Source organism: Eucalyptus grandis, chromosome 4 (assembly GCF_016545825.1).
Source record: "Eucalyptus grandis isolate ANBG69807.140 chromosome 4, ASM1654582v1, whole genome shotgun sequence".
In the NCBI taxonomy this organism is placed as follows: Eukaryota; Viridiplantae; Streptophyta; class Magnoliopsida; order Myrtales; family Myrtaceae; genus Eucalyptus; species Eucalyptus grandis.
The window spans coordinates 27,407,464-27,418,968 of NC_052615.1; the positions used below are offsets into that span (position 1 = coordinate 27,407,464).

The window sequence follows — 11,505 nt, forward strand, 5'->3', positions numbered from 1 at the left end:
CGCGGCTAGGCATCGAAAGGCGAAACGAATTGTCCTTTGTCACTCCTGTCGCTTTCCATATTTTCGTCCTCGAAACTCGATATGGAGAAGATCGCCATCTCAATGCGTACGAAAGAAGCTAATGACGGGCAAAGTCCTCGTTGGCGTGGTTAAGTACAGCTCTTGCCAGGGCAATTTACAAGCTGACGTCGGCGACCCCACGTAAGCAAGATCACGTCATCGTCCTTTTTAGGTCAATGATTAATGGTGAGAATGAGAACGGACGAATAGTTCTCTCGCTTCCCTTTCAAACCACGCCTAACTGCATCGAGAGCTCATCTTCACGTTGGCTGACATAGGGCTGGTGACATCTTCACTTACGCAGGCTCATCTCCTGCACTATCAACCTTCTAGTCGTTTTGGATGGGGAGTACACGGATCTGCCGGAATGGGTCATGTTTTCTCTATAAATGCAGACTCCCACAAGTTCTGTGTCCAGCAAAAAAACATATCATTTGCAGCGCTGAGCAGTATGGCTATGGCTGCCACTAAGCTCTTGCTCATCGACCGCGTGCCCGGCATCAACCGCGTGCCCAACAGTTACATCCGGCCCGAGGCTGACCGCCCTAACCTCACTGAGGTCGAGGCCTCAGATGCCTCCACCATCCCACTCATTGATCTCCAAGGCCTCTTTGGTCCCAACCGTGATGATATTATCAGACAGATTGGTGAAGCATGTCAACAAGATGGTTTCTTTCAGGTACGACATAAGAATATTACACTGCGGGTTAGCTAAAAAATGCTAATTAAGCAAAAGGATATCAGTTAAAACTTGATGGATGCGATCATCCCATAATGAGTTTTTGCTCTGTCTCATGTTGTTCTGCTCATTATTTTCTTTGGCAGATCAAGAACCATGGGATACCGGAAGAGGTGGTGCAGGCCATCATGAACATAGCGGGGGAATTTTTCCGGTTGCCGGAGAGCGAGAGGCTGAAGAATTACTCTGATGACCCGTCCAAATCGACCAGGCTTTCGACTAGCTTTAATATCAAGACCGAGAAGGTGTCTAACTGGAGGGACTTCTTGAGACTCCATTGCTACCCTCTTGAAGAATACATGCATGAGTGGCCAACCAATCCTCCATCGTTCAGGTAATAAACAAAGCTTACTCTCATCATGTGATTTATTTATCTTTGACTCAAATATTCGACATTAATTAATGTTTTATTTTAATATATCTTTTTGATTAGAATGATTCAGTGGTTACGGAACGAATTTGTGTATCCTTAGAAAATCCATAACGGATTTGATTATCACTATCATCACACGTAAGCAATTTCTATTTGGATCATCCATTCAAATTATGACTTGATCTTATTTGATCCATAAGATTTATGGCTGTTTTACAAGCCCGAGATTTTTCCATATCAAGTGGAGCTTCCTTCTAAATAGACGCGCATGATTTTCGTGACATTCAAACGATTGAAGATTCCTGTTGATCATGAGGATTTCACAAGCTTTCACCAGTGAAGTTTGGAAAATTAAAAGCTTGATCACTGTAATTTCTAAAGTCTGATATTAGCTAAACAAAAAGATTGAAAGATAAGAATCTCTCAACGGAAGAAATGTAGGATCCAAGAAAATAAGGGGAAGAGCCTATTTTTCACCAATAGACAATACTGATCCACGTGGAATGTCAGCCACTCAAGAAAAAGAAAGTGGTACTTTCCAGTGATTTATTATGACTACCACGTTGCGGAAGTTAGAAAGAGCATGCCTAAAAGTTCTCGATTTTTTCGCCGATCTGGCACACTTTAACTGCATTGCCGGTTCAATCTTCTTGACTAGCAGGAAGGAGGTGGGAGAGTATTGCACAAGAGTAAGAGAATTGGCGCTCAAACTGTTGGAAGCCATATCAGAAAGCCTGGGGCTTGAAAGGGAATACATAAGCAAGAACTTGGCAAGCATGGTCAGCACATGGCTATGAACTACTATCCGCCGTGCCCACAGCCGGAGCTCACCTACGGGTTGCCGGGCCACACCGACCAGAACTTAATCACCATCCTACTTCAGGACGACGTGCCCGGGTTACAAGTCCTTAGGGATGGAAATGGATTGCTGTCGATCCATCCCCAACACCTTCATTGTCAACATAGGAGATCAAATGCAGGTACTTTGGCTACACTCTTTTGAAACATGTCCAGGATGAGACTCTAAAGCTAATGAGGAGAATTTGGTACAACATATCATAAAAACAGGAAGGAGCGACTTTTTTTTTTTAGCTTAGTAAGAGAAACAAAAATTGCATGATTGTTCTGGCGATGAAGATTGATTCCATCTTTTTTGCACAAGTTCATCATTTGTTTTTTCAACGAGCCTTGAACTGGACATGATTTTTTTACTGATTCAGGTCATTAGCAATGACAAGTACAAGAGCATACTTCACGAAGCGGTGGTGAATCAGACGGGGAGAGAATCTCCATTCCAACCTTTATTGCCCATCACCGTAAGCCCTAATTGACCTCGCTCGTGGCTTGATTGACCACGACAATCCTGCGGTTTACAGGAGCTTCACTTATGAAGAATATTACCACAAGTTCTGGAACAGAGGACTCGGGACCGAATGTTGCTTGACATGTTCAAGATACCCTCGTCTTAGAATTTATTCTAAACCTCGGTCTTGCAGTTTTAGTGCTGATGTGGAGAAAAATGAGGTTGTTCCATATATCACACCCTCCGCGCCACAACCCCCCGGTCATCCTCCTCTCTCTCCTTCTCTAAACCTTTCTTCATCTCTTTCACTTCGATGGGGAAGGATTCGACCTAAATCTCTCTCCCTTCTCCTAGTTCCTTTTCCTTTTATTTTCTTTTGTTTCTTTTCTTACTCTTTGATTTTGATTTTGATTTAGATTTAGATCTTGTAGTTTTGCTCTTCCAATCTTAAAACTGGAGCTTTTCTCTCCAATCTAAATCTAAATTTTGGAGTTTTAATAAGTAAATACTCCGCCTTCCGTTTTAATGGTGTTCATAGCAATTTAGATGTCAAATCTATGATCATCAACCCATTTTCATTTAGAGTTTTGGCACTTCTCATTGGCTTAAGAGCCCGCTCTCATGGGTGTCACAGGTGTCAAATCTGAGTTTTTCCAACATGTTTATGATGTCCCCATATGGTGATGGTGTTAAGAACACCAAACTTAGGCGCACACCGCCGAAAGGCAAAGTTGTAATTACAAATGAAGATCCAAGCATGTGCTTGTCACTGGTGGTGCTGTGAGATTCAGTGATTGGCCATCAATCCTTTTGTTTAGATGCAATCTCAAATCTGTTATTGAAAGACAAGTCTGTGATTATCTCTAATAATCATGCTCTAATGAAATGCCTATTTATGTTTTTTTTGTTTGTTTAGAGTCTATGAACTTGCTATGTTACTTTGACTTTTAAGGTTCCCTTTCATGTATTATTTTGATAATGAATGGAAATTTCTTATTGACCCAAAAAAAAGAAATCTTATTGATATCAAACAACATGGATATACAACCTCTGATTCACAACGCAATTGGAAATTTTCAGTTCTTTTCCTACTTTAATAACTCGATTTAATAGACATGCAACCTCTATTACTTGATTTACATCAACGACATCAAAATATATGGAGAAACATAAGTCCAGAAAGTATTTTCATATTATTTTCTTTTACAAATGGATTTCCATTATTAAGTAATTGAATATTGACTGATTAAATCAAATGGCAAGGAGACATTTTATATCTTCAACGAAAATATTCATCTCTACATATGTAACGATGATTGGTTAATGAAATGCCGTTGGTCTCGATTAATGTCATTGCTGTCCTATCTCAAATTTCTCAGTATTGCTAAAATTCCATTTTCATACCAGCACTCTTTGCTTCGGCCAACCAAAAGAACAAATTGATCTTCTCTTTTGACTGATCTTGACCTCGAGAAACCTACCAATTTTGCTGTCATTTAACTGCATCTATTGGTCCAATTTTAGCGTCCAGTCATAAGTTTACATGTATCTGTAAGTCAATCTTCAAGAAAACCGACAAATGAAGGGAGGTAAAAAAAAAGAGGCAGGTAAGTATTTCAAGATAAATGTACATTGATCACCAAAATGGCAAGCCTAGTATTAACGAGATACCTTGTATTTCACAAGATCGCAAGTTCAATTCTTGCCGTAAGCGAATTTCTGAATAACTTGGATTATACTACCTAGTTACAGCGTATTTTGTATAGATATACATCTCAACATATAGAATTTTGGTGGGATGTAGTGAGCTTACCGAGTGGTCTGAAACCGAAGAATCCGTGCAAGGTATAGGACCCTTATAATAGCCCAAAGGAGGTCGCAAGTGAGCTAACCGCCCCTCCCTTTTTTTTTTCATTTTCAAGAAAAAAAGTCTAATTTGACTTTTTCTTTTTCTTTTTTCTGCTTGTCATACGTGCATGACTCATGAGCATTTTGTTTGTACATATCAAAAAGTTAGAAAGATATAGAATTTTCATAATAATCTAAGGATACAAGTGTAGAGACTCAATTATCTAAAAGTTCATGTAACTCTCTGAAAGTCCATGAACCGGTTGAGGTCAACCCTTTAACATGTGCGTGTGGTCTTAATCGAGAGTAGCTTTTCATGCAATCGGTGCTTTCAAATAATTGGCCTCAAGAACAGTGTCGGCCACATTCTCTTCTGCGGTCAGAAAGGCAAGGCACATGGGTTCCTAGCACTTTTGTCCCCGCTGAGCTGCAATGTCGACAGCATCATAATTGAATCATCCAAAGATCCAGCCGAGGAAGGGACCATTTCTCTCCACGCTCCCATCTTTACGGAGCTCCGATCGCTTTCGAGTCGATAGCTCATGTCTTGCCCGTCAAGTGCCCTCGTTCTTCTTCCGCTCTTTCGGCCTGTTTTGATCCTCATTTTCAAAGGCGTACGCATGCAGGCGTGCGCTTTTATATACATTGTGATTAGGCGATTTAGGCACATTTTTTTTTTTAATCTTTCTTCAAAGTGTAGAACTATGCGAACACACTTGTGTTTAAATTTTTCACTGTGGATAATTATACTTTTTCAGCTATTAAGTGCCCTCCCCCATTCCCCATCCACTACCCACATAATTCTTCTAAATTTAATAAGTTGGGACCACTACAGGATGAAGAAATCGATTCGGGCCTTCTAGAAAATAGTGAGATTCGAGTTTCTGATGTTCAGTCCCTAAGAGTAAAGGGACAGATTATCGACACTTAATTGCTGAGGGTCAATCTCCATCCCAATTTGTTTCAAATGACCCTTGTCCTAATGCTTAATTGGATCTCCGCTAACAGCAGTGTCGGGGCAACCCATGAGATGTGAAACGAAAGCTGTTAGCCCCACCGTTGCCTGCGTGGCAACAATTCTGGAGTACCAGACAACCGAGGTACTCGAGCTCACTGGGCAACGCAAACAAAAGACCTGAAGGCGAAGAGGATGACCATCGAGTTGTTCATGTGACAAATTTTGACGAACGCTCGGGAGTATCTTCTGGATTTCTGCCCCCAAAAAAATGGGCTTTCTATGTCAAGCTGGCCAGCTCCGAGTCTCGGACAAGAGAGAATTGGACCCGTCGGTCCAGTGAGGAGTGACCGGCGTCGATGATCGACTTACATTAAAAAATTTCACACCGCCTCTCAGCATGAGCAATGCGGTAGGGCAAAAGATGATGAGGATGCAATGTAGGTGGAATTTCAGTATTTCCGCGATGAAAATTTTCATAAGTAAAGACTATTACAACTTTCTGCATCTCCCAAGTATACAGTAAGGCTATTACGACTTTCGTGCTACTCTAGTCTCTCACAAAGGGGTGCATTGGCATTCAGGAATCACAGAATAAGTTTCACACTGCCGTCTTAACTCATGAGAGAGACATTTGCCACCTTCGCAGGATGGATCCTTTGCCATTGCTCCTGCATACTTAGCTCAAGAGAATGTGGTGGAAAGGGAATTACCGGAGGAATGAATGCGAAATGAGGAACCGAAGGAATACTAACGAAATGAGGCGTGGAAATGTATGAGCTAGTGTGCAGAAATTCTGTGGCGATCCAAAATCATTTGACTCTAATGTCGAATATGCACCCCAAAAGGAAAAATGACTAATACGATCCATTCCATTTAGGATGCTCACTCCGTTGTTAAATATTTTCTACCTAGCGAGAGAAAAAGAGTCCAGGCTGCAATCGCAATTCGCATCCCGGCCCTGATTCAGCATATGCTAAACATCTACTCGAGATCAATTAACACAGGCAATATAAAAGCATGGGTAGCATGTCCAAAAGTTGCGAACAAGGGCCGTGCACACTGCATTTTATACATGGTGAAAGGTTTAATGTCAACTGGACAATTAAGAGATGAAATTTAACCTCAGTGTTGATCCAGCTGGCTTCTCAAGGAAACATAGTGTAGGTGCTCATCATCTTTGTGATCGAGAAAAGTTGAATCACCAGATCCTTCAAAGATCTCCACATATATTCAGTGCATCGATGCCTAACTACAGATGGGTCATCTCACTAGCTCAACATCTACTCACGCTCTATCTGAATAGTGACATGGCTGATGTTATATTCTCTTCTGATGAAGTCAACAACCTTGTTCAGCACCATGTCCGCATTGGCTTCATGCTTTATTTTAACGTGGCAAGCCAGCAAGACTTTCCCGACTGTTATTGCCCAGATGTGCAACTCATGCACTGCAGTCACATCATCCATCTCGCACAGACCCTGTGCCAGCCTTGTGGCATCAATCTCCCTCGGTGTGCTCTCCATGAGAACCTCCAAAATATTCCAAAGCATTCTTATTGTAGTGCCCAGCACAATCACTGAGAATATAAGGGTACATATCAAATCGATGATCTTCCACTCGGGCTTATACCATATGATCGTTCCACCAATCATCACGCCAACACTCTGAATCGAATCGCCTAGCACATGAAGATAAGCACCCAGTACATTAATATTCCATCGCTTCTTCTGTTTCGGCCCACTCTCTTTCTCGCTATTGATATCACAGCAAGCCTTGACCAATGGCTCTGTAAGATCTGTTTCATGGCCATGATGATGATCATGCTCATGATGATGTTCCAGAAATTCTTTATCATGATGGTGGTGACATCATCCATCTCGCACAGACCCTGTGCCAGCCTTGTGGCATCAATCTCCCTCGGTGTGCTCTCCATGAGAACCTCCAAAATATTCCAAAGCATTCTTATTGTAGTGCCCAGCACAATCACTGAGAATATAAGGGTTCATATCAAATCGATGATCTTCCACTCGGGCTTATACCATATGATCGTTCCACCAATCATCACGCCAACACTCTGAATCGAATCGCCTAGCACATGAAGATAAGCACCCAGTACATTAATATTCCATTGCTTCTTCTGTTTCGCCCACTCTCTTTCTCGCTATTGATATCACAGCAAGCCTTGACCAATGGCTCTGTAAGATCTGTTTCATGGCCATGATGATGATCATGCTCATGATGATGTTCCAGAAATTCTTTATCATGATGGTGGTGATGTGCATTAGCTGTGACTTGGGGTTTTGGGTTATGTCCAGCATGATCCTCGTCATTATGGTCATGGCTTCCATGGTCATGACCATCTCCACTATGCCGGTGATCGTGATCATGGCCTTGACCGTGACCATGACCATGTTCGTGACCATGGCATTTCCCTAAAGAAAGACATTTGTTCAAAGAGGTTGCTCAAATAAATCTGGGACACATTTTTCCTCAGAGAAGCCAGCATTAATCAGAAGTGCAAATGACATAACCATCAACCGGAGTAATTGATCATCATACAAGTTCCACACAAAACTTGGAGAAATGCCACTATGAAGTTGCACACCTTCAAATCTGACTGCAGAGTATAGGAGACCTTCCATGCCTTCTGAACTTCATTGAAAAGGAGGACTGTTGTTATTGATCAAAACAGTAAACAAGAAGATAGAAAACCAGAAGCTATATTTTTGTGATGAGGAAGAGATGCGCAGAGAAACAGAACACAAACTTGCATACGTTTGTTCTAAAGGAAACTGTCAAGTACAAGACAACTTAAACAAAGCAAAAACTGCTCACGTACGTGCAACACATAACTGCACACAAACGTGCTATTAACTTCCTAGAAAATAACAAAAACACTAAATAAATAACTAAATTGAACTTGGCTGTTTTTTAATTTAAAAAAAACAGAGGAAAACAGAGCAGAAAACAGAACAGAAAACAGAGTAAAAAAAAAAAAAAAACAAAACAGAAAACAGCAACTTGAGACATTATAATCCAACAAACTCCTCCTTGGATCAGTTGCTGCTGCATACTCCAATTTTCTTTCTTAATACTTCAAATCTTCCAGCTTGAAGTGGTTTTGTGAACATGTCTGCAAGCTGATCTTCGATCTCGCAATAGACCAACTTAACTTCGCCACTTTGTTGCACCTCACGCAGAAAGAAAAATTTGACTTTGAAATGCTTGGTTTTGCCATGGAAAACTGGATTTCGTGATATTGCTAAAGCAGCCTGGTTATCCACATTAATTTCAATGCAATCACTAGAATTCAACCACGTATCCTTCATTATCTTCTTCAGCCATAAGCTTGATTTGCAGCTGCAAGAGCTGCTATAAACTCAGCCCTGCAATGCAGACTGAGCTACAATTTCTTGCTTTTTAGAACACCAAGAGAAACAAGCAGAACTAAGACCGAAACAATACCCAGATGTACTTTTCATGTCATCCACTCGAACCAGCCCACTCACTATCGAAAATCCTTGCAAATTAAACTTCGACATTTTTCAAACTTCACACCAAAGAACAATGTTCTTTTGAGATATCTCAAGACCCTTTTTGCTGCAATTAAATGTAACCGACTAAGACTACTCATAAACCCGGGATAAAACACTCATGCAAATAGAATATCTGGTCTAGTTGTAAGATACATGAGACACCCAATCGACTTCTATACATAGAAGCATCTACTGCATCGTTCCATCATTCTTATGCGGCTTCTCTTTATGACCATAGGAGTGCTTACACTTCGACAATCTTCCATCCGAAACTTCTTTAGAATTTCTTTCATGTATTTTTTCCGACAGATGAAGATCTCATATGAAGCCTCGTTTGACTTCCAAACCCAAAAAAATAAGACATCTTTCCCAAGTCTCGACATCTCAAAAATTGCAAATAGATCTTGCTTCACCTTCTCTATCAATTCCATATCATTCCCTGTCACTAATAGATCATCTACATAAAGTGACAGAATTACAACACTGTGATTTACCTTCTTGACATAAAGAGTGAACTCACTTAAGCTTTTCACAAAGCCAAAATCTTGCAAATATTGATCTATCTTCCCATACCAAGCTCTTAGAGCCTGCTTCAGTCTATATAGAGCTTTCTTCAACCTCGTATACACTCTCTTCTTGCCCTTTGATACTAAAGCCTTCGGGTTGTTCAACAAAAATTTCCTCATCAAGCTCTCCATTCGAAATGCAGACTTGACATCTAATTGAAATATAGGCCACCCTTCTCTCGCCGCAATAGCTAACGGTAGCCTTATTATATCAAGTCGTGCAAGGGAGCAAATGTTTCAGAATAGTCTACTCCCCATATTTGTGCATAACCTTTCACCACCAGTCTAGCTTTGTATTTATTAACAGAACCATCAGATTAAGTTTTGTTCTAAACACCCACTTAACCCCAATCACATTCTTATCGATGGTCCGTCAACAAGCTCCCATGTGTGGTTTTTTGGATCATTGAAATCTCCTCCCGCATTGCTACAATCCACCTCGATCCTCCTTAGCTTCCACAAAGTTAGATGGTTCGAGCATTGCCGCATTGCTTCTTTCATAGATTTCAGCAAGTGACCTTGTGCCCCTCACTGTAAATCATCCACACTTGTCTTCCAATCCATCTATAACTTCATCAACCTCTACATCTGTTTGTGGGTTGTTTTTTGAACCGCTGCTTTTCGCATTCCTTCCTTCCATCCAATTCCACTCATCTTCCTCTAGAAAACAACATCTCGCTTAAAGTCACCTTCCCTGTCATAAGGTGAAAAATTCTGTAAGCCTTTGATTGGAGATCAGACCCAATGAAGATTCCCAACTCGCCTTCTTATCCGGCTTGTCCCTCTTGACCTCGGGAACATGAGTGTAACACAAACACCCAAAACCTTCAAATTTTTACAGAAGGTTTAACACCATACCGTACTTCAAAAGGTGTTGACCTCTCTAAGGCCTTTGTGGGCAATCTGTTCAACAAGAACACTGCAAGATAGTCGCTTCAGCCCGAACTTCTTAGGCAACATCTTCTCATGCATCATACATCTGGCCATCTCCATAATACTTGTTTTTCCTCTCACCGACCCCATTCTCGTTGAGGTGAATAGGGAGCTGAACTGCTGCACAATTCATGCTTGCTCACAATTCAACTTAAACTTGTGAGCGGTATACTCAAACCATTATCGACCGAGCATTTTAATTTTCTTCCCACTCTGATTCTCAACTAGGGCTTTAAACTTCAGCAACTTCAGACTTGGCTCGCAGAAAATAAATCCAACTCATCCTAGTCATATCATCAGTGAAGGTAATGAAATACCTGCTACCATTGAGAGAAGACTCAGACATAGGTCCGCATAGATCCGTGTGGACCAATTGCAGCTTCTCACATGCTCTCCAGCCTCCTCCTTTGAAATGAAATCTGGCTTGCTTGCCAAGAAGACAAGTTCTGCACTGTGGAAATTCCTCCTCCAAACTTGGCAAGTCATCTGCTAAGCTATTTTTCTGCATAAACAACATGCTCTTCCTGTGAACATGCCCAAGTCTTTTATGCCATATCTCTGCATTTTCTTCTTTGCACTTTAAAGCCATTTGTTGCATCTCTTGTGGCTTGAACATGAAACTCTTGTCCTCCATTGGAATTCTTAGCACTTCTTTGCTATCTGCATTATTAATAAGACATTCCTTCCCTTCGAACTTCACTTTATAGCCCTTCTCAACTAATTGACCAACACTTAACAGATTATGGTCAATATTTGGCACAAAGAGCACATCACTGATCAGCTTCACCTCCTGATTTCCTTCAATAGTCACTGTACCCTTCCCTTGCACTTCAATATACTGTCCATTGCCAATTCTGACTCTGGACCTAACTAACCTGTCTAGACTCCTAAATAGCTTCAATTGCTAGTCATATGATTGGTACAGCCACTATCCACCAGCCATGCATCATTCCCAACAAAAGATTCAGAAAAAGAAGCTACAAACAAGTGCTCTTCCTCGTTTCATTCACCGCTACGTGGGCTTTTCCCGCTTGGTAATTTTTCTTTGCAGATGGCTTCCATGTGACCCAACTTGTGACATCTTCGCATCTAGCATGGCTTTCTCCAACATCTAAAAACTGATGATTAGTTCCGCCACAAAGTATTGACAAGGCTTTTGTTCATCTTCCATTTGCTAGACCCACCAGAA

At 41.1% G+C, this 11,505-nt stretch overlaps 1 protein-coding gene and 1 pseudogene across 1 annotated transcript; one reads left to right on the plus strand and one right to left on the minus strand.

Moving 5' to 3' along the window:
• The first annotated feature begins 517 nt into the window (after nucleotides 1-517).
• LOC104428347 lies at nucleotides 518-3,259 on the plus strand (annotated as a pseudogene).
• Nucleotides 3,260-6,272: 3,013 nt separating this feature from the next.
• Nucleotides 6,273-7,923, minus strand: LOC120292598 (metal tolerance protein 1-like). The gene is made up of 3 exons (XM_039310866.1): nucleotides 7,813-7,923; nucleotides 7,432-7,713; nucleotides 6,273-7,146 (listed from the first exon to the last, which is right to left on the minus strand). Exons 1-3 carry the CDS (start codon nucleotides 7,921-7,923, stop codon nucleotides 6,562-6,564), a joined length of 978 nt encoding a protein of 325 aa, XP_039166800.1. The 3' UTR covers nucleotides 6,273-6,561.
• Between the last annotated feature and the right edge of the window lie 3,582 nt (nucleotides 7,924-11,505).

What these genes read in the sequence shown, in the direction of transcription:
- LOC120292598 (XM_039310866.1), bottom strand. Translation starts at nt 7,923, where the DNA reads ATGGAAGGTCTCCTATACTCTGCAGTCAGATTTGAAGGTGTGCAACTT. An exon ending in ATCAATTACTCCGGTTGATG is followed by an intron (nt 7,714 to 7,812) that starts GTTATGTCATTT and finishes GTCTTTCTTTAG; the next exon opens with GGAAATGCCATGGTCACGAA. An exon ending in TATCAATAGCGAGAAAGAGA is followed by an intron (nt 7,147 to 7,431) that starts GTGGGCGAAACA and finishes GATGGATGATGT; the next exon opens with CACCACCATCATGATAAAGA.